General features: G+C 37.2%; 1 protein-coding gene across 15 annotated transcripts in view; it reads left to right on the top strand.

Moving 5' to 3' along the window:
- Positions 1-23,009, top strand: part of NRG1 (neuregulin 1) — a 202,802-nt gene that overhangs the window by 147,199 nt on the left and 32,594 nt on the right. For 12 of the 15 annotated variants that reach the window (XM_006086206.3, XM_006086197.3, XM_023751860.1 and 9 more), the window contains one exon: positions 14,542-14,671. In XM_006086206.3, the coding sequence (XP_006086268.1) occupies positions 14,542-14,671 (130 nt within the window). Of the gene's footprint in view, positions 1-14,541; positions 14,676-23,009 lie in introns of those variants that run through there. The other 3 variants (XM_023751864.1, XM_023751862.1, XM_023751861.1) reach the window with 3 other exon arrangements.

Genomic DNA, 23,009 nt, shown 5'->3' on the forward strand with positions numbered 1-23,009 from the left:
ATGCATATTGGGCAAAGGAATTCACCTAAGTAAGTAGTGACCCTTTTCCTTATACTTTGCTCTTTGAGCCAATAATGACTCTGATGGTTCAGTCTCCTGCACTTTGTAGAAACCATAAGCCAGACAGTAGATTATAGACCTTAGTTCTAGCATGTGAAAGAATCAAGATGGTCTCTCTGACTTTAATACTTCTGAGGCAGAGATGGGCAATTTCTATCACAAGTAAAGAAGATAGTCTGATTTAAATTGTTGTAATCTTTTTTTATTTTTAAAATTAAGTTTTATTTTGGATGATATACTTAGTGGGAATGGCCTGTAAAGAGTTTAGTAGCCTTAGACAGATTAATAAGCAAGCCTTTTTGTTATTATTTTTTTGACAAAAGAGTTGGACATAAGGATTGAGAGAAGTGTGTTGGGGAATTGACATTCTCTTGCTAGTTGGCAGCAACTGTGCATATTCTTCAACTTCTGAAAAAAAAATTTAAGAAACTTATCTCTTATTCTAAATTATGCCTGAGGAATTAGAAATGCTACACATAGCAAGCACTAAATTTGGAATCAGTACAGATCTATGCCATCCTCATTAAAATGATTATTTCTTATCTAATTTGGAACATATCATTTTTACCTCACTAAGTCATCAACTTTAGTTGAGCATTGAGGGCACATTCTCTTTGTTATTTTGATTAGAAAATGTCCCTGATTATTTTTAGGGTTGTACGGTCAAGACTTGAATGCCACCCTGGTAGTTCTTGTAATCGCTTACAATAATGATGGATTGATTCTGTCTGTCTGGACCTCTGCTCCTCAAGTCCGGTGATCTAATAATAGTTGGGACTTTGTTCTGACCTTGGGCTATGCTTAGTTTCCAAGTTTCTTGTAAAATAGAGCAAAAGTTTTAATAAATTAGGTATATTTCTTAACTTTAGAATTGTATCATTCATGACTTCTTTTTCAGGGTTGCTAAAATGGTCAGCAGTGTTGTCCTTAGCCCAGAGCACTAGTCCCACAAGTCAGAAGACATACCTCACTTCCTACTCAGTCACCGTCTCTCTTTTGACCTTTATGTATACTTAGTCTACCTCTCTCATCTATAGGCTGTGATTCCAGGGGTGTAGATTACATTGTCCATTTAACAGATTGCATTTCATGAGGATTTTTCAATGTCTGTAACTTTCTTTGTTGCCATGTCACTATTGCTATAGTTTTGCATGGAAAACTCCAACTTCATGTTAGGATTTGAAGCTAGACTTTACCATAAATAGAAATTTTTCAGCCCAAGGAATACGGTGTATTCAACAGGAAGAACCAAATAGAGGAAAGTAATCGCCTTTCACGTTAGCATCAGAAGTCCTTCCAATAGCTGTAAATCCTCATGTGACTGTCTAAATACATCACAATCATTTTAGACCTTCCTAATTGAATTGAACTTCAGATTCACAGCGAGGTCCCCAGAAGAGCTAAGTTTTCACAGTGCCAACATGCTTTCTATTGTATCCTTCTCTCCCACACATCCTTCATCACTACTTTATTTGCTGCTATTGTTTACTTTTTCTCTGACATTCTGGGTAAGTTCTTTTTATTTTTAAATATGTGCAGCCAGCATTTTCTGTAGATATTGCTATGGGTTTGCCAATTTCTCGTTCTGACTCCAGAAGAAATATTTTGACACTCTGCTTTCATTTATAATTTCCATCTGTTCACCCATGTGTTCTGCTTGTTCACCTTTGAACAACTAAAATGTGTCATTTACAACTAAAATAATTCACAGATGAAATGGTCTTCAAATCTTCAAAGCAAACAAACATACAAGCAAAAATGAAAACTGACAAAATTACCAAGTGTATATTTGGAGGATTGAATTTATCAAAGGATAAAATTGAATTTAAAAAAAATAAATAATCATGTATTCTAGTAGTATTGTTAACTAATGAATTTGCTTATATTCAGTCCACTTAAAATTATCTTTGATTTTATGATGAATTAATATCAAGTGATGAGACTAAAACAAACAAAAAGTCTACAAAAAAAGTGGCGGGGGGGAACTCTGGGATATCATGGGCACTTTTCTAGCTCTAGGAAAAGGGCTTTTTGATTACAGAAATGATGAAATTTAGTTAAGGGCAAAATTCCCTACTTTCCTTACTTACCAATGAATCCTTCAGTTCCTGTAATTTCTTTTACAAAAGCAAACAAAGACACTGAAGAATTTAAAGCAGCCTTTCAGTCAATGGGTGACACAGTGCAGTTTGATTTTCCCAAGTAAGGTAAGCCACAGTCACAGGCACACATACATGTGTGTATTAGCACATGCGTGAATGCACTTGGGGGCACACACACACACACACTCATGCATGAAAAGTTCTGGTAAGTGGGGAGTTAGCTCCCCAAGCAAGCATGAACCTTATACACAGTCCAATGGCTGTGAGGGATCCATGTAGCCATTCAACAGATTCTGATAAACTTTTAATGAGGGACAATGAAGGATTGCTGAACTCTTGCCACATTTGTCTGGTCTGTCTGGTAATTAAGATCCTTTTTTTATTATCACCATTTAATTCCGGGGACTTGTGTGGATTCTATAGAACAATGCCTCACTTTCCTGAGTTCTTCAGACTTTGAGAAAAATACTGGCATTAGAGTTTCTAGTATATAACATCGGGCATTAAAATGTAAGGTTAGGGGATTCTTAACAGAAAGTGTCTCCACCTGTGACTGGTGGCTATGAAAAGACAGTTACATCCCTGTGACTGTGTCCAACACTCCAAAAAGGTGTGTAACCAAGAAAGATCTCTGACTCTATCAACAAAAGTGTCCTATATTTCACAATTCTTCAGAAGTAAAGATTTCTTAAGGGGGAAGCCATGAATAAACCAGACGTTTTCAAAGACGAGGGTCAGAGGTCTGGTTTCTTCTTATTAACAAGAACTCTTGCCAAGGAAGACCTTGTGTTCTGCCTAGAAACAGAACAAGAACTTGCCTGTCATCTGCAAACCCTCCCTCGGTTCAGGAGCTAACTAACTGCATGTCTCCCCATTGTGGTGGGCACTGGTTTCTGCAGTTTCTTTTTTTTTTAATTGTTTTAATATTTTTATTGTTGATAGTATTACAGATATCTCTCTCTTTCTCCTCCTTTCCCCCTCTCCCCCCAGTCCCAACCCACACCCCCCAGGCCTTCACTATACCCTGTTGCCCGTGTCCATGGGCTATGCATATAAGATTAACCAAAGAACTTATAGATTCTGCAGTTCTGAACTGGAAAATTCTCAGTAGGTGTTGGCAATGCCTAGTGGAACAGAATACCAGTGCAGTTTTTTTACTAGACATAACATTATGTGTTGCAAAGTATTTGATGTCTTGAAAGCTTAAGAATAAATGACAAATCTTAACTGAAGACACTTGACTCCTGTATGGGAATATGAGGAATTGATTACACAACGTGCCTAGGATCTGGTGCTTTGATTTTTAGGTGGCTTTGCAGAGCCATGGTTCCCTTTCAGCTGGTGTGCTGAACAGCCACGCTTTCCCGCTTTACCTTGTTTTCTTCATTAGCCTTTGGGTAAGAAGCACCTCAGTGATGGATAGAAAGAACCAAGATCTGTACTAAACACATACTTGCAGTGTCTACAAAATGGTTTATGTTTTAAAAGGGGAAGACCTCAGCCATGTTGAATTATGATAGCTCCAGGAGATGGAAGTGTTTTATTAGTCCATATACACAGATAGATATATCGCCACCAGGAAAGAAACTAATAAATTATAACTAAGAGCTTATGTGTGGACCTTCTTCACATTCCCTGCTTCTGGCAGTGCAGGGAAATAGCCAGGCAAGACCCTGGCCTCTACCTTTTTTTAATGATGTGATTCAACATGGCCTTTTTCAGTTTTAAGTATAAGCAGGATGGTTTCTATTGAGTTCTTCCAACAACCGAATGATGTATAGACATGAAACAGACAGGCCAGATGATGAGAGTAAGACGCTGAGCACATGGCTCCAGTTTTTAAAAAATACTATGTATTTTAGAAAAAGAGTTCAAAGTGTGCACCTGTCTGTTTCCATTGAACAGTACGTTTTAATGCCAACAGTAGAAAAACAGGTGCCAGTTAGGTAGGAATATAGAGGCCCTGAAATTCAAAACAACAACAACTAAAAACAAAGGCTTAAGGAAAGCTTTATGCATAATGTAGTCGAGGCTAATTTATCATTCTGGCCCATTGCCTATAAAGGCACAGGATTTGCTTATAATATTATCTCCCCCACTGCCTCCATCTCTAAAAAGTATATGCTCTTTAGAGAAACAAAACCTGTTATGAACTAAATATTATGAGTCCAGCTTAGTCCTTTGGGGGCAGGGCAACATTTTCTTGAGATGAAGCATTTAAAATTATGTGTTTCTCCAAAACCTTGTTTTATTCCTGCTCAGATTGGTTATGTGTAAATGACAATAACTGTATTGAAAAAAGTTAGATTTCCTTGTGTTACTTGGTTACGAGAATTTGTGCTGGGAACCTAAAAACTGCAGATACACATTTAATAACACATCACGTTACAAGGAGGGGCGTTTTGCAATTCTGATCACGAACCTGGGAAAAAGGAACTCCTGGGACTTCTGGGAAAATGTGAGGACTGAAATTAGCCAAGTGTTGCAGAGCAAGATTCATATGTTTGAACATGCTTTTACTGCTTCATTCCTTTATATGCAGTAACCTTTCACCTCAGTGGGGAAAATGTTGTGCTTATGGAAACAGAATCTGGCTATTTATGTTCAGGACCATCACACAAAGCTAGAATTGCAGTAATTCAGCTAATGGTATGTAGCAAAGGGCATTCTGGTGTTTTAGAGCCACAGAGGTGACAGTCTAAGAAATAATATTCAAGCTCCTGTGTTGGAGAGCCACTAATCAAAGAGACCTGCCCAAACCTGGGACACTGGGGAGATTGTATCTGGATTGTCTAGACCCCATTTTCCTACACGTTTATGGAGGCCTCTTTATGCAAAATGCTGAAAGTTTAGATTAATTATTTATCTGAAATCATTTTCTGTCATGAAGGTGCTTGCAGGACTTTTAGGGACATCCCTGCCTTGATCATCTGTGTAACTTTGGCACTATCTATCCGCAGTGGGGTCCTTTATATCAACAGGCATGTGGTATAGTCACCTGAGAAAACCATCATGTGACTTGGCTGTAACGTAGACATTTTCACTTCACTATACAATGGAGTATTGAATATTGAGAATGGGCCTCAGTCCTTTTGTCCACCATGGGTGTTTCCTAGACTGCATAGAGAGTAATGAGAAAATCTGTGTTAAGCAGTTCGAATGCCTTAGAAAGAGGTGGGATACAAGGTATGAGATACAAATGAGCTCCAGCATTTAGCTCCTACCTAATTCGAATGTATATAAATACATTATTTCTTACACGGGCCCCTACTCCTTTCCCATTATGAGTGTGCTAGTTTGAGCAATCTTTCTCTCTTATCTAGACCTTTGTAATAGCTTCTTTACTAGTCTCTTCATCTCCATTTCCTCCCCTTTCAAAGGTTAGAGAATAGACCTTTAAATCCATTAATTATGGACCTGCTCAAACATCTAACTTTCTTCATGGTAAATATTCATTCCAACCAGGTTATCAAGGACTTCTCTGGTATGGATGCATTATTATTGGATAGCTTCATTAACTTCACCTTCGTATTTATAATCCACATCCTAGTCAGACTCAATTGCTGCCTTCACTGAACAGAACATTCATTTTTCTATCTCCACAAGTTCATTTCCTTTTCCTCTTAATGGAATGCCTTCTCCTCCCCCAAGCACAGACCTAATTCCACTTTTTAATATATTACCTATTCTGTATATTTATTGTTAGATTCACACCTGGCAGGCCTAATTGATTTACATTTCCTTTTGTCATTGTGAATATAATCCCTTTATTTCATTGGGTTTTCTTGTGAAATTCTTGGGTTGCTAGTGAATACTAGTATCCAGTCATATCATCTTCAAATTATGATTATTTTATCTTCTCGTTTTCTATGGTTTTACCACAATTTCTTATTCCTACCTTATTGCATTGGTTAGAGCAATGTTGAATAATAGTATAGCCTGGGTTTGCCAATTGCATTTTAAGGTGTCTTTTAATATGTTCTTCTGACCTGTACACTTCCTGTAAATTAGTAGTTGTATCTGGATGTTTGATTAAATTCAGGTTTGATTTTAGGGATAAGAATATTTGACAGATGGTTTTATAGAAACAGATTCTTAACCTCATCAAATGTTAATTCTATATCTATTGAAATGACCATATGGCTGTTATTTTTGGCTATGCCATAATTTTACAAATTTTTTTGAAATGAATTTGCCTTAGAGTTTCTATATTTTTTACCTTTCATCTACTTCCATTTCTAAATTAGAGTTCGCCAAATGACTGAATCTTTGCTCAGCCCTCTTTGTTCTGTTGGGTCCTCAAAACATTTGACTGATTTGGAAAGTGACAGATGAACATTTTCTACATTGACACAACCTTCTCCCAACAAAATTGATACTGGTAGAAAATGCAGAGTACAGTGAAGAATGTGTGCCTTCTACTTGTGACCTGAGGAGATCTATACATATAGGTATACATATAGGGTGTCCCAAAAAATGTGCACACACACATTGAATAATTATAAAGGCAGTGTTTATTAAAATACATTTTATTTTCAAAATTGAGCTATTAGCTATTAAAGTGTATATATATATATATATATATATATATATATATATATACATTTTTTGAGATACCCTGTATATGGATTTTAATCTTTTAGAATAGGTATTGATGGAAAAAGATTCAAGGGATAGCTTGAAACTTTGTCAACTCCCAGCTATGGAAATTTTAGACTCATAAAACTGTCAGTGATTAGTAGAAAATGTCTAGCAGGACTGCAGTTCTGGAGTTTGGCTTTTTAGATTATTTCCTTTGTAAGGAACAAAATGTAACTTTCTTGTAACTTTACCCAATCAGTGATCCACTGTGGGAAGAGGCTCTCCCTCTTTTTCAGAAAAGCTGTAACATCATGACATCCTACAAGGCATTTATGCCACTGAGATGTTGCTCTTAGAAGCAGCAGACCACACTGATTACACTGGGTCAGGAGTGAAATGCACTGTCAGGACAGAAAAAAAAAATAAAAAGAAAGAAAATGAATAACAACTTGTATGTCGGAAAAATAACCTTTCTTGACAATTTTATTTTTCTAAGGATAATACTATCTAATGGTACCATATCATTTGCTCAACGACTGCTGGGAACCTAAGACTCTGCTTTATGTTTAGCTACAAATGAGATCAGTGTTATAACAAAAATTATAATTTCGTTTTATGAGGAGAAGTACCCAAAGGTCACTTTTCATTCTGCTGAAGAAGGAAGAAATAATGTTAGGGTGTGCCCAGATTGCTTGTGAGAGAGAGACCGAAAGGCAATCTTATTAACCGGCTTCAGCCCCAAAATCATTTAATAAAATAGAAAACCAGCATTTCCTGATTCTCCTGTGTGACCTTAAGCAGCCTTTCCTGTGTACTTTTGTGAAATCTTAGCTACAGGTATTTTATTAAAGACCACAGAATTATTCTTTTGAGACAATTTGTATCCTCTTTTTAAATATGGGCTAAACTATAAAATATGTTAAGGTTCTTTCTGGTCCCCCATTCTATGTGTGTTTAAATGATTCCAAAGCCCAAGTTCATTGTTTAAACCATTTAATCTTCACTGGCCTTAGTGTCAACTTATTCTTTGGACAACACTCACCTTGTAGGTAGTCTACAAACCTCTAAGTACTTCCACCTTAGTTCCATAAAGTGCGATGTCCTAATTCTACTTTAGAAAGTTCTGGTTTCATTTGTGATCTCATCATAACCCATCCTGGCTTTCCTTTTTGTTTCTTTAGCAGAGTTCAGTAGAGAGACCAAGGAGATAGTTTGTGGTTTTGGGGGGGGGGGTTAAGTATATTTTTCATTGATTTCAGAGAGAGGAAAGGAAAGGGAAAGATAGAAAAATCAATGATGAGAGAGAATCATTGATCGGCTGCCTCATGCATGCCCCCTACTGGGGATTGAGCCCAAAACCCAAGCATGTGCCCTGACCAGGAATTGAACCTTGAACTGTGACCTCCTGGTTCATAGGTCGATACTCAACCACTGAACCACACAGGCCGGGCAATAGCATGCTACTTTAAATCACAGTATCGACTCTGGGAACCTCCAAGTGAGCACAGGTTTCTGTTATCTCCCCCTGTCATTTTTTTTTCCATTTTCAAGTACCTTTTTGCTATTCAGCATAGGGTTGAATTACTACTCAGGAAAAAAAGATGCCAACCCCGAATGACAGAGCTTGAGTAGTTCTGCGTCTGGCTTTGGACTTTCCCTTTAGAAAACCAGTGTCTCTCCCGTGGCACCTGTAGATGCTGCATTAGGTGGCACAGCATTTCCGCTTGGCTTCTGCTCCAGAGCTTCACTTGCAGGAGCCCCAGAAGCACTTTTTGGCCAGTGGGAGCTCTAAGCGTCCAGCATGGAATTGCAGAGGAGCTGTATTCCAAGCAAGGATCCTAATTTCAGATTTTTTAAACTGAGCGATCCAAGAGCAAGAAAGCAGGCAGATTTCTAAATCCATAGCCATTGAAGATCTCACAGGAAAGGTTTTAAAAGCAACAACCTGAAATGTTGCAGTGAGTGACAGTTGTATATTGGAACATAAAAAATGTTAACTTTTTATATTTCATTGAGAAAACTGCGGAGCTCGTTTAATGTCCTGCAAGTAGATCATTAAGAATTGTCCTAAAAACTGCTCATAAAAGACATTCTCTTAGGGAGGACAGGATCTAGTGATTGCTCCTGGGGTTAAACACTGTACAATCATGCTAATTCCTGCTAATTGTCAAAGAAGAATAGAGTGACTTCTTATCAGCAATTTGCATTTGTGTAATGGCCCTGGTCTGTTGCTGCTGTCTACTTCACTGATAAGGAAAACACCACTTAAAACAAGCAAGAGAGTAAGCCTTCCTTTCCAGCATTATTTTTTTAGCCTGCCTTGAGCAGCAAAAGCCTAGCCTTCTACGGGAAATATTGTGTGATTTTGTGGGAAGATATTTAGCAATAGAACAGAGAATACTTAATTAACTCCTAATTTTTAGTCCATATATATAGAGAGAGAGGTCTGGTGGGGGCCTGGCCTATGGGATCAGGCTGCAACCGGCTCTCTGACATCCCCCAAAGGGTCCCAAATTGCGAGAGGGTACAGGCCAAGGGACCCCACCGGTGCATGAATGGGCCGGGGAGGGACACAGGAGGTTGGCCAGCTGGGGAGGGACTGAGGGAGGGCTCCAGGGCTTGTCCAGCCCGTCTCACACAGTCACAGCAGTAAACTAACCTACCAGTCAGAGCTCTGCCCCCTGGTGGTCAGTGCATGTCAAAGCAAGCGGTTGAGCGGCCTTAGCATATCCTTAGCATATTATGCTTTGATTGGTTGAATGGCCGACTGGACCACCAGACACTTAGCATAGTAGGCTTTTATTATATAGGATATTTTTAAAAGGTAGACTTTTAATAACTGCTTTTATCACCAGGTTAGTCATACAGTTACAATAGTCCATATAGTTTTAAAAGTATGCAAAGATAATTTCCCCAATGTTAAGTTATACTATGGATATCACAGTATTTTTTTAATATTTTATAGGTTTTAAACTGTTGAAATGACACAATATTGTGAGTGAACTTAATTCCTATAACTGGCAAGTTCAGTCAGAAATATTAAAGAATTATGTGGATTTTGAAAGTCGAAAATAATTGCACATTTAAGATGTTAGGTTTTCCTTTTCTTTTAACATGAATTGTTCTTCCATTATTTTTATAGGCAGTTTTAGTGACAAGCGGTTGTGATAAAGTTTAAATTGAGTAGATTACTGATACTTTCTGCTTACAATCATGCAGTGGTTACCCTTCCAAATTAGACCATCTCTCTTCATATTTCACAGAATAATAATTCACTAAAAAACAACACTTGATACTTGATTATAAAGAATTTCAGAGCCTGTTTTAGCTTCTCTTTGATCCCTATTCAACCATTAGTAACAGTAACAGTAAGATATATTTGTGTGCAGCATTGCAGCTGAAGACTTTTCTCACACTTCACAGCCACCCCGAGATATCTGTTTTACACCGAGATTACTGAGGCAGGTTAGCTGGACAGGAGTCACACAAACAATAACTGGTGAAATAGAGCCTTAACTAACTCCAGTGTTTAGGTCACTACATTTTATCTATAAAGGTCTCCTTTTAGGGAGAATTGTTCAGTCTTACAATTTTTAACCTCAGTAACTCTAGTTGTTATCATTATGCCTTGCACATAATAGGCAATTATTAAAGAATAGTGGAAAGAAGGTAAGGAGAGAGGAGGAAGAAAGGAAGGAAGAAGGGAGGGAGAGAGAGGGAGGGAGGAAGGAAGGGAGGGAGTCAGTCAGTATGTGGGTTATGGGATTTGGAGAGTCTGGAAATGGTGATCTTAGTCTCCAAAATCTTAGTCCTGATCTAAATTGCCAAGAGAGACCAGGTCAAGAGTGAAACACCCCAAAGTGCATTCTCTGGTAACAAGTTACTGCTTTACCGTTATTTATACTTTCTTCCTTATAATGGAGTTGCAAACATCTAAGGAAAGTGTGTTCATGGAAAACATAAAAGGAATGAAGTTTTATTTTGCAATGCTCCTAATTGCTGTTCACTTAACACAGTGGTCCTCAACCTTCCTAATGCCGCGACCCTTTAATACAGTTCCTCATGTTGTGGTGACCCCCAATTTCATTGTTACAAATTAAACATAATTAAAGCATAGTGATTAATCACAAAAACAATATGTAATTATATATGTGTTTTCCGATGGTCTTAGGCAACCCCTGTGAAAGGGTCGTTCGACCCCCAAAGGGGTTGCGACCCACAGGTTGAGAACCGAACCGCTGACTTAACACTTACTAGAAGATGGCAGACTCCCAAATTAGGACAAGCTACTCACACAGCGGAGGAGGCAGGGTTTATTAAGGACTGAATAAGAGAGATCTACTTCACTTCCTTCTAGGGACACCTAGGAGGGTCTTCTTTTATATATTGAGATACATTCTATCTGCAAAACCTTTAGCTTCACCTCTAATAAATTCCTCTGAAAGTTCCCAGGAAGAATAGGGCTGCCACAGCTTGGTTTAAGGGGCTGCTTTGTCTGTTTCATTAATTTCTGGCAGAATTACCAAATGGTCTGACTTCGCAGTACAGCGTGTGTAAGTCAAAGAGAAAAAATATCACTGCAAAATTAATAGATCTGCTTAGGACTGAGTGTCCACTTAGTTCAACTAAGGAAAATTAAAAAAATAAAATAAACTGGCAAAAATGTGAAGGGAGTACATATCACCATCCCCATCCAGGCTCTTCTGACAATTACAACGTACCCCTGTGTTAGTCTGTTGGTTCAGAACAGCTGTACCCAGTCAGTTCACCCTTTGCATCATCTGGGAGTTCTCTGATGCTTTACATTTCCATGATCATTTTTGTTCTCACTGCTATTAACAGATTAAAGGGCCAAGTACGATAGTCTGTGACCTTATGAGTTAGTTGCTACTTCATTGTCTTCAGGAATTATTTTACTATCGGATAGCCCACTGCTAGTTTCAACTAATGATCTATGAACTGTTCAGATGAATGTGTCATAACTTGGAGCTGCAGAATAGCATTAAAAGGATAATCATTTCAAGGGGAAATATTTCTAAAAGACTAAAAATATAGGAATTATTTCTAGTATTAGCACACGTTGATTTATCTTGCCTATATGATAACACGAGATCAGAAAGTCCAAGGAAGAGGTATGGTGCATCTGTCTCTTGCTTATATCACTGCTAACCTTTATTGTTAGTTTACAACTTATATGGAGTGTCTGCTTTTGGGGGGATGTTGGTTTTGTTATTTTTAGCAAAAGCCTCAGGATTTGTTCTGAAAGAGCCTGATACAGTGTTCGCTGTGCAGCGTGGGTGAGGGGTAATCGGTAGAACCTGTTAGGGATTCAGACCGCTGGGGTCCACTTGAGGCTCTGAGTTCCTCCGCAGGGACGTGAGTGGTGACAGCCCAGGGCAGGTGGTCCCTTCTGCACTGTCACCTGGGGCAGCAAGGACACCCTGCCCAATTTGTCATCCCATGCAATCCTGTCAGCAGTTGAAAGTCTTAAGCACAAAACCTTTAACACTGAAGGCAAACTTCCTCCTAATATTTTTTAAAAAGCAATTGCCGTGAATGAAAATATTAACACACAGCACCTAAGTAAGCAGTTTTTGGCATTCAAATATAATATTATGTTAAATTATGTTATGTGATGTATAGACATGTTGTCTATAATTTTACAGACCAAATGTTGCCAATGACATCCCCTCATCCTGATAAAGATGATAAAATATAGCTGATAAGGGAAGATTAAGATCACCTCTCTCCTCACTCTCCCTGGTGCCTTTTGTTTGGCTTGTAGACCCGTGAAGGATACCTTGAAATGCATTTTGAAAAGAACTTTTTGTTTCAATAATAATACAAAAAATGAACCATTTTTAATTATCCATACTAATAACTCAAAAATAGCATGCATCTTTGAAATCCCCAAATTTTCATTATCAAGCTTTTATTTGATGAATGAAATAATCTACTTGCCCAGTATTATACCTGCTATTATTCTTTGAGTGCCAGTTTTGTGCCAGTTTCTTTACCTAGATTATTTACAATCTCTACAAATATTCGGTAAGAGAGCTATTGCCCCTGTTTTCTAAATGAGAAAATTGAGCACCTGGGTGGTTAAATGACTTGCTCAAGGACACAAAACTAGTAGAAGGTGGGATTTGGGCCAGATCTATCTGCAAAGCACAAGTCATTTCAGCTATCCTTGCTGTTACCCCCAAAAGCCATGCTGAGAACAGCAAGATGGCCCAAAACCAGGCCTAATTTTAAAATGGGAGAATAAGAGGCAGGAAATGTCTTGAGTGATTCAGAGGTTGATTAATCAGTGTTTCTATCAGGTAGAGTAAAAATCAAGCAGAGTTAGAGGAGAAGCTGTGTTAAAAGTCAAAACAAAATGTGGGCTTGTGAAGGAAATGCAAAAGAAAGGCAAAAGAAAATGGGAAAGTAATACACAACAGGTTAGATAAAAGTAAACAGTCATCTGAATAGCATATGCAGATAACAAAATAAGGATAAGGAAGACAAGGATTAAAAATCACAAAGAATGATCAGTAGACAAGAAAAGCATTTTGTCTAAAGGTGGCCTTTTTTTTTTCTGAGAGTAAATGGAATCTTCATTGGCTGGACTAGTGGTTTTGTTTTTTGTCCTGATACACGTTATGTACATTAGGTTGCTTTGAGTTGAGACTGAATATATTGCCTGTGTGTTCCCAGTGATGTGAGGAGACGTTCTGATACTAAATGCCCTTCGAGTGTCAGGACTGAGAACTTTGGCTTCTTTTAATCCATGCACCTAACTGTGGATGCATCACTGTGAAGTTTGATAAGTAAATATCAACCTTATTACATGAAGATATTAAAAACCATAATTAAGACTAATTTCTACTCATGATTCAAAATGGGTGAATAGTATTGTGCTTAGTCTACATATTTAGCAATATTAGACTGTCTTTCCATTTCCTCCAAAGTATGATGGCAGTTGGACATTTCAAAAAATATTCTGATGAAAAATTAGAATAGAGTGGAAATTTTGAAAATAATGCCCCCCAATCTATTATAATATATATATTCAATTAATATATAATTTTTCATAAGGAACAAATAAGCCACCTTGTATTTTTTTGCTATATATTATATCTAAAAAATATGGTCAAAATACATATAAAACATAATTTTTAAAATAAATAATTTTATCAATTAGTTGCCATTTAAAATTGAGTTGCATTGACATGACTTCATATCATTATCTTTGAGCCTTCCTGAAAATGCATTTTACTTAAAGACAATAGATCTGCTCTTTTTCAACTTCCTTAGAAGATAAACTACTGGTTATAAAAAATCTTGAGTCCTTTTCCTATTACTGTAATTAAATTAACTAATAATAGTTACCCTTTCATAATTGTACTAGAGGCCCAGTGCACAAATTTGTGTACAGGTGGACTCCCTCAGCTATCGGGCCAATTGGGCTGTCTCCTCCAGTCTTGGGGGAGGGACTTGAGGAGGTTGGCTGTGGGAGTGCACTGACCACTAGGGGGCAGCTTCTGCATTGAGCATCTTCCCCCTGGCGGTCAGTGGATGTCATAGCAACCAGTCAACCTATTGTAATGGTTACTTAGGCTTTTATATATATAGATCTGTTTAACTACACCCAGAAATTATTTAACTTCTTTGCTGTTGTTTATTAAGCCTGAAAGTTTAGTGGAGTCTGTTGCACATTCTTTGACCTCTTCCTCTTAAGAAATTTAAGATTAAAGGATGCCTAGAAAGGGGGAAGATAGCTCTAAACCTTTCCCCTTCTTTATCTTCCATCCAGCTACATCTACATCTACCACCGGAACAAGCCATCTTGTAAAATGTGCAGAGAAGGAGAAAACTTTCTGTGTGAATGGAGGCGAGTGCTTCATGGTGAAAGACCTTTCAAACCCCTCAAGATACTTGTGCAAGTAAGGAAAAAAAATCCTCTCTGTGGCTTATGTCCATAACTGCTTCTTTCAGATGACTCTGTGTCTCATGATGTACTGTTGCTTCTTTTTCCAATTTCATTGCATCCTGTTGAATAATGCTTTTTATTTGTTTTCAAAAGTTCACACCATTTGTCATCTCTGTTATATTCAGAATTGTGCTTTTTTATTTTTACGATTGTTTTTCCTTTTTGCCTTCATGTTTATAAAGTTGCTTTCTTCATGGTTTTCATCATTGTTACCTAGAAGAGATGTGCAAATATCATAGAGACCTCTAACTATTGGTACCTACTTCTCCATCCAATGTGTGAATTAAGCTGAAAGATAATGTTGTTTTTTACCCCAGTGATCACCAGCAAAACGAATAGGATAACGAAAAGATATAGAAGTACAGAAGATTTTTTACAAACATAGCTCTTATAGTAACTTGATAGTAACTTACTGTTCCATAACTATTTTTCTAAGTGGAATTTAGATTGATCTCGCTAATGATAAAAAAAAACCTGCATGTGTTTGGAAATGGATTTAGTGTTGTAGCAGCATTGTGTGAAGAAGGCAGAATGTTCTTTTATGCACTGCAGTTCTTTATAGATATATTTATAATAGCATTCTGTCCTATCACCTGAAGGAGTTGATGCACCATTCAGAAGTATCACAGTTATTCTCTCTCAATAGGCAGACTAAAACAATAATATTATCAGTACATTAAATATTTAAATCTTGTAGTTAATATTAACAGGTCTCATTAAAAAGCACGTGTTTATTGAGCCATGCATTTAAGTTAAACTCTTGATATTTAGGCCACATGTTGTACAGGGAAATTTACGCTTGCACTGAAATGATGACCAATAGTGGAGTCCCACTGTTCTAAAGTAGCACTGCTTGTCCTACATGAGAAAAAAACACGCCATCATAAACATTGCCTTCTGCTCCAGAATATTAGCTTGTGACTTAAGTGTTGACAAAGAAGGGCGAGTTTGTTAAAGAGCTAATAAAGTAATTAGCAAAATGGGGGGGAAAAACCCACGAAATTATTAAGAAGGCCAATCCCACACATCATGTAAGTAGTATACAAATATTTATGTGCCAGTTCTAAAAAAACCTGCATTGTTTGTAAGTAATAAAGTACATCTCAAAAGACACATGTTTTACAATCATAACACCGGACAAAAATGCCACTTTGTAAGAAATGTTTCACTGTTCCCTGTGCTGTTCTAGAGGTGGGCTGTCTGCAGAGTGTCTCATGTAACCTCATGAACAGGTACTTCCCAGAACTGCTTTTTCCCCTCAAAATCTTTTCTTTTAAGAGTAGAAGCAGTTCTGGGAGAAGACAAGTTGTGTTGGTTGTATAGCTGATTTTATCCATCAGACAAGTTATAAAAGTCAAAATCACCTGTCGGAGTGAATAAAAGAGTAGGAATCACCTCGATTGTTAAACATCTCTTTGATAGAGATAGGTAATGATTATAAGCCAAAATAAAGTTAATAGGTAAAAGTCTTTTCAAAAATTTAAAGCAAGATAAAAATGAAAGAATGTGTAGAAAAATATATTTCAGGTTTGAATTATTTCACATGACTATCAGTGTTTATTGTTTTAAAATTAATCTTAGAGTTTTACTTTTTGATCAGTATATTCAAATCTATATACCTAGAGCAAAGAATTAAAATGGTTCAGTTTTAGTCTTTGGTTCTGACGACTTGGTGTACATACAACACAAGCATGGCACTCCTATACTTATCATAGTGAGTCAGGAGGCATAAATTTTAGAGTTTTCTTTAAGGTTTTCTCAGATCAAAATAAAAAATACCAGAAGCTGAGAATTATAATCTATAAAATATGAGTTCTATTTATTATATGGGGACATCTTGTTATTCTGTACTAATCTCAGGCATACAATCCAATCATATTTTAATAAATCTCCTTGAAAAACATTTAAATTATAGTTCCTTAAGTTCTTTTCCTTTTTAAACAAAGTGCTCATATTATCTATGTCTCATATTTTTACTCCTTTAGAAAAACATCTGAGACCACTATATTTTAATTATAATAAAGAAACATGATCATTTTTCATCAGAGCCTTTGCAAAGATTTACAAGCTGAGCGAGTACATGTGATCGTTTCCAAATACCTCTAAGGAGCCAGTGCAGCTATTTTCCACATGTTAATTTCAGCGATTCTGCAGCCCTCCCACGTGCTATACAAAACATGCAATCACGGAAGTGTTGTTCGTTTGTTCCACTTTGGTATTGTGCCAACAACTGCAATTTTTTCACCTATAGTTTTTCACCTATAAATTTTAAGCTCAATCCAGAAAAAAAAAAATCCAGAAACAAATGCTTGTTATTTCTCTAATAATTATTAAAGCAGCAAACCGTGACTGAACACCCTGTATCCCCCAAACTCATTGTCTAAGCCGTGGTCGGCAAACTGTGGCTCATGAGCCACATGCGGCTCTTTGGCCCCTTGAGTGTGGTTCTTCCTAAGCCTTAGGAGTACCCTAATTAAGTTAATAACAATGTACCTACCTATATAGTTTAAGTTTAAAAAATTTGGCTCTCAAAAGAAATTTCAATCATTGTACTGTTGATATTTGGCTCTGTTGACTAATGAATTTGCCGACCACTGGTAGTGGGTTATGTTATTTGCTAGTTCTCAGCAAATTGGCTTCATTCTTTGATTTTGATTTTTTGTAATTAGAATGTCTCAGAAAGTGTTTAAGCTTATTACTGGATCTTGTTGGGAAGAAACTTTTTGATGCTTATGATTTTGATAAGCTCCCCCTCCCCCTCCCCCCTGCTCTTTGGACCATGTGTTTACTGAGGCATCAAAGCAAGCCAGTACCTTAAGTGAAGTATTGGAATATAGTTAACACCCAAAATATTTCAGGCCTTTTGTTAAATCAAAGTGTGTCTTTAAAATTTTATAGCATTAAAAATAATCACAACTCAGAATTGAAAACCAGGACACATAAGATACCATGTCTGAGGATAATCTGTTGTAAACTAGACCACTTGACTAGAAGCAGAAAACATGGAAATGTTGCTTTGGCTCATCACAGTCTTGAACGTGAAGCCAGTTCATAGTTTCCATATGGACCATCTGTCTATAGCAAAACATTGCTGAAGCATGAGCTACGTCATTGAAAATCAGCTTTACTCCTGCCTGAAGCCATGACTCAGAAGCACCACAGGCAGGGGCGTTTCCAAGTGGTCTCTCTGGTCACCTAATCCACGGTTGTCTTCTTGGGCGTTGAAGCTGAAGACTTTACAGCAAATCCCTTTTGTCTCTCCCGTTAGCACAGGGTGTTCCCAATGGATTCCCCATAAAACAGTTAAACACTTCTCTGAGGGGAGGTTTGCTGGTTACTTGGCTTTGCCCCTGGGGACTGTGGAAATTTAAGTGGTCATTTTCATCTTTTATATTTCTCTTCCCTCTCTAGTAATTTAAAATTTATCCCGAGGAAAAAATAGTGACTATTATATGAAGATGAGAAAAGAAATGTTTCATCCTTTACCCTTTGATGCCCTGTGTAGGCATATGGTTCAAAGAAATAAGACAGTTGACCATGACATTGCCCAATTTTTCTCCAACTACCCCCCCTCCCCCACCACCTCATTCTTGTATGTCTGTTTTTCCAAACAGTTTTAGTAGAGAACTATTTTGGAATATGTTGATGTGATTTTTTTAAAAAAACCTAGAAATGATTTCATACCAGACCACATTTATAAACCCATTATGTTGTCCCATGGACAGATGCGGCTTCCCCATGAGGGGACTAGAGTTTTTACTACCAATTTTGGTAAACAGTCGTGAGCCCTTTCACTTCAAGTCCCTGGACAGTATCTTAATTCATAACATAGAGCTAATATGTTCTCCAAATTTCTTCCCAGGAAGTTAGTGAAATTAAATGAATTCATTTCTGCTAAAGTACTTCTAACTCTGGCAAAAGCACGATTTTTTTTTCTTATAATAAAAAGTACATGGTAGTATTACATTCTCACTGTAGACATTGGAAAAATATAAACACCTGCCTTAACAGACTGTATTATCATATTTAATCCCCAATTCCTCATCTTATTTAACACTAGCAGCTTTTATTTGGTTCGGCAGGGCCACCAGCTAGCTTTATGGCTTTGCATTGGACAGATCCTGCAAAGCTCTGTTCATTATAGTCCTTTTATGCAAAAAAAACCCCCAAAAACAAAAAGCAACAAGTCTTGGGAAGATGGGAGGTGTCTTCAAACATGCATGAGCTTATGATGTTTTATAGTTAGTTTTTATGAAACTATGTAGTATATATAATGGCCTATGTTGTATCATTATAGGAGACAATTATGAAAAATATATAACTGTAGATTTTAGGTCACAACAAATGTTAAATTAAACTCAATAAATGAAATATTAATTAACATCTGTTTATAGAACAGCTACATCTATGCATGGTCTCTTTCCCAGAGGACTTAGTCTGTTTAGGAAAATTAAGTAGCTGAAATAGTGAATCAATTAGAGTGAATACATCACAAGTGGCACTGTGCTGATTATTATGGTAACGAGAATTTAAAGAAGGAAAAGAAACGATTGGAATAAGGTGGAGAAGACTTTATAAACGTGGCCAGTATTTATGGAGTCTTTTTTATATAGCAGATAGGCACTGAGATTGCAGTAATGGTGTCTGTGAGACCCGGTGGCATGCACATCTAAACCAGCAGCTCCATTCTGAGAAGTAAAACAAAACACTGAGTTAGACATTGAGCCAGTTTCTGAGCCCCAGAGGCCAGGTGGAGGATTTGGGACACTGATAGCTAGTAGGGAGTCATAGCATGTTCTGGAGCAGGACAGGGACACCATAAACACAGCAGATGTTTAGAGAAGATTTCCGCACAGGCTAGAGAAAGTCAAGGACTAGGTAAAATGGGGAGAGAAACTAAAAAACACTAGCTAAGGTTAAAGTTTCATAAAATCCTGGCATCATATTGATTAAAAGTATAATACTTATTAGCAGCTAGATTAGCATAATGAAAGGGACATGGTGATTCAAATTCATAATTGTGTCCTGCAGCCCAGTTATCTTGGCAGTAGAAAGAGAAATGTGGACTAGACACAAGGGATATATATTGAGTTAGAACTTGTCCTTAAGAACAGACTGCTAATTGTGCTCTAACTCCAGCCCTGGAAGAGTTCATTCTTCAGAATGAGTGTGACACTTACCTATGGCCCTTCTGTTTTTAAATGCTGTGACAGTTAACAGATACAGAAGCATTTGTCAGAGAGAGTAGGTGGACTTTTGTGTCTTAGGTCAAGATCATCAGCTCTTCAGAGGACCATGTCTTCCATTTCTTCTGTGTGCCTCGTGTATCTAGGATCCTGCTGTGTGCTTCTAGGGATATATTAACCCATTTTGACTTTCACTCACTAATTGATTGGAGGAAATCCTTTTGTTTTTATAGGAACCAATTTAGGTGCAGGTTTGTCTAAAATCAGGTGCATTGACTAAGTAGTCTCAATAGCTTTGCTTTCTTTGTTCTAAAATCAGCCAGAGAGCCATGTATAGTTAGAGCTCCTTTGAAGAGGGCTCTGCGCTGGTGCCTAACATGAAGTCATGAACAAAACCATGTTGGTCTCTGCTTCCATGGAGTCTATAGGCTATTGCAAGTAATAAATGCATTTCAAGTAATTAATTTCATTGTAGGTATAGGTGTGTCAAGGGCTGTGAAATATATTTAGGGAACTAAGGGAATGTATAATGAGGGACCTCAACTAGTCAGAAGCAGAGACCGAAAAAAAAAAAAAAAGGGTCTGCAGCGCTCACTTTGAGAAGCATATAGTCTATTTAAAAATACAATGCACAGTTTTTTTAAATGTATTTTGAATGATATAAGTAAAATGTGAATATTTAGGTGTTTCTTCAAACAAATGCAGCTGGTGGAGTAGATAAAATGGCAAAGTCCTGAATTTACAAAGTTTTGTTTGATGAGACAGGAAAAGACATTCTCTGGAGAGGAAGACCCAACCACACATTAGCAGTCAATATGTCATTGTGTCAAGCACGATGTGGAGATGTATGGGATGTGGATTGATCCCATATCCCATTGAATTGTTTGACCCCAAACTTACAGATACATCATGTAGAATAAACAATGGCAGGGTTTTGGTGTACAGATGAGCATTTCAGAACAAGCTGTGCAAACAGAGCTTTGGGAAGGGCACCACAAGGTTCAAGCAAGGATGGGTTAATCCATAAACACTGCCATCCTCATTATTGGGATTCTGTGTCTTAGACACTGAAAGACAACATTGGAGGGCCAGGGCAACTTGGATTTTTTCCCCTCAGTATTTGCCCATGAGTCCAGTGTGGCCACCAAGTGTATCCTTTTATCTCATGAATTGAGAGTCTCCAGATCATCATAAAAAAGAAAAGGGATGATATGTATTAGCTGAACGGAGATAGGGAGGTATGTGGTTGGCTATAAAGGAAATGCTATTGGAACATTTTATATTTGATTTTTTTAAATGATGTTGAAGAAGACATTCCCTCGAGAAAATAAATGTCTTTTGCAGATGATGTCATAAAAAAACACTGAAACACAAATTAGAAAAGCATATACAAACTTCTAGGAATTTCCCTTAAAGGCAGATAACAGAATGAGGGTCATCTTGGAAAAATGCAGACTAATAGTAACAGTACATTTGGGAAAGAATAATCTACAACACAGATTCTCAGCCAGTGAGTGGGTGAGGTCCAGCCAGAATGCTGAACAGGCAAAGGGGTGATAAAAGTCTGTGTTTGCAATATAATCCTGTAGACAAACACCAGCACTCTTTGAGCTAGTGTTCACACTGCCAACTCCAGTTTGTTCAGAGTGAGAGCAAAGGTCTGAATATCTAACACTAAACCCCGCTGATATTCCTCAATGTCTAGTTGTTGGTATTTTGATTACTTGGTATTTATAAATATAGACACCAAAGAAATCATTTCAGATAATAACGAAAACTAGTACTGAGGTAAAGCAAAAAGACAAAAAGGACACTTCCTTTTTAGACAAGGTATTTAAAATTGTCCAAATATGTCATTGTAGCATGATGACTAAAGAGAAAGGAAATATCAGAAGTGGACTTTGTTTCCCTTCTCCTAACTCATCAAGGGAAGGCCTGATGAAAATTAATGAAAGAAAGGAAGGGAGGAAGGGAGGGAGAGAGGAAGAGAGGGAGGGAGGGAGGGAGGGAGGGAGGGAGGGAGGAAGGAAGGAAGGAAGGAAGGAAGGAAGGAAGGAAGGAAGGAAGGAAAGAAAGAAAGAAAAAAAGAGAAAGAGTGCTTAAGGATGATTTATAACTTGACCATACATTTATAAAACCAAAAAACCATTTATAATGGTTTATAAATTTAGCAAATCCTAAATAACCAGAAATTGGGGGTTCTGTAAATATCTTTGAATATATTTAGCATCCCACCAAAAAATGGGAAATAATTTGTTCAATTAGAATATAAAAAATACAATGAACACTAAATTTTGATTTTCAAAATACATGACTTTATGGTAAATTATATAGTAAATATCTTACGATTTTCACAGTATAGTAAGTTTATCATTAGGGCAGTTTTTATTTTACTGATGCTGTGTAGAAGTCGTGGTTACTAGATTGTACTACTTTATTGAACCCTAAGTAAACTGGTATTTCAGTAACAGGGTTTAAATTTGAGGTAATAGACTTATCATTAAAGAGTTTTAGAGTCTTTTCAAATTCTCAACACAATGGTAAAGATTTCTATTTAGGGGAAGGAGTCTGTGAGGAGGGTGCTGGGAGCCCCTATAAAAAAAGTTACTTAGGAGTCTACAGAAGAGAATCTGTCGTAAACTAAAAAAATAAAAGAAGTTCAATATTGACCTGTAGTTGGCAAATCAGTTGACTATATGAAATTCTCTTTGATACAGTTTTTACTGAACACTTCAGTCTGATCCTATAGTAGGTTCAGTTTAACAGATATTTTATGAGAGCCCTTTATGAGCTGGGCACTGTGCTAAACATTAGAGATAAAATTATCAAAATGTGGTCACTGTCCTTACAAAAAGATAATCACAACACAAACAGATAAGGGCAGTCAAAGAGATGGGGACAGGGTCCCATATGAGAGCCTGAGAGGAAATCCATACCCAGGTGTGGAAGTGGGGAGATGGGGAGCTGCAGGTCAGGGTCAGTTGGAAGAAGTGATACTTAATGTTAGACAAACTGTCTGTGAATTTTCGTCTCAATAAGAACAAATATAAATGTGGGGGAAAGGACACATATGTAATAACTTAATCAATAAAAAATTTTAAAAAA

This window comes from Myotis lucifugus, unplaced genomic scaffold (assembly GCF_000147115.1).
Source record: "Myotis lucifugus unplaced genomic scaffold, Myoluc2.0 scaffold_26, whole genome shotgun sequence".
NCBI classification, from domain to species: Eukaryota; Metazoa; Chordata; class Mammalia; order Chiroptera; family Vespertilionidae; genus Myotis; species Myotis lucifugus.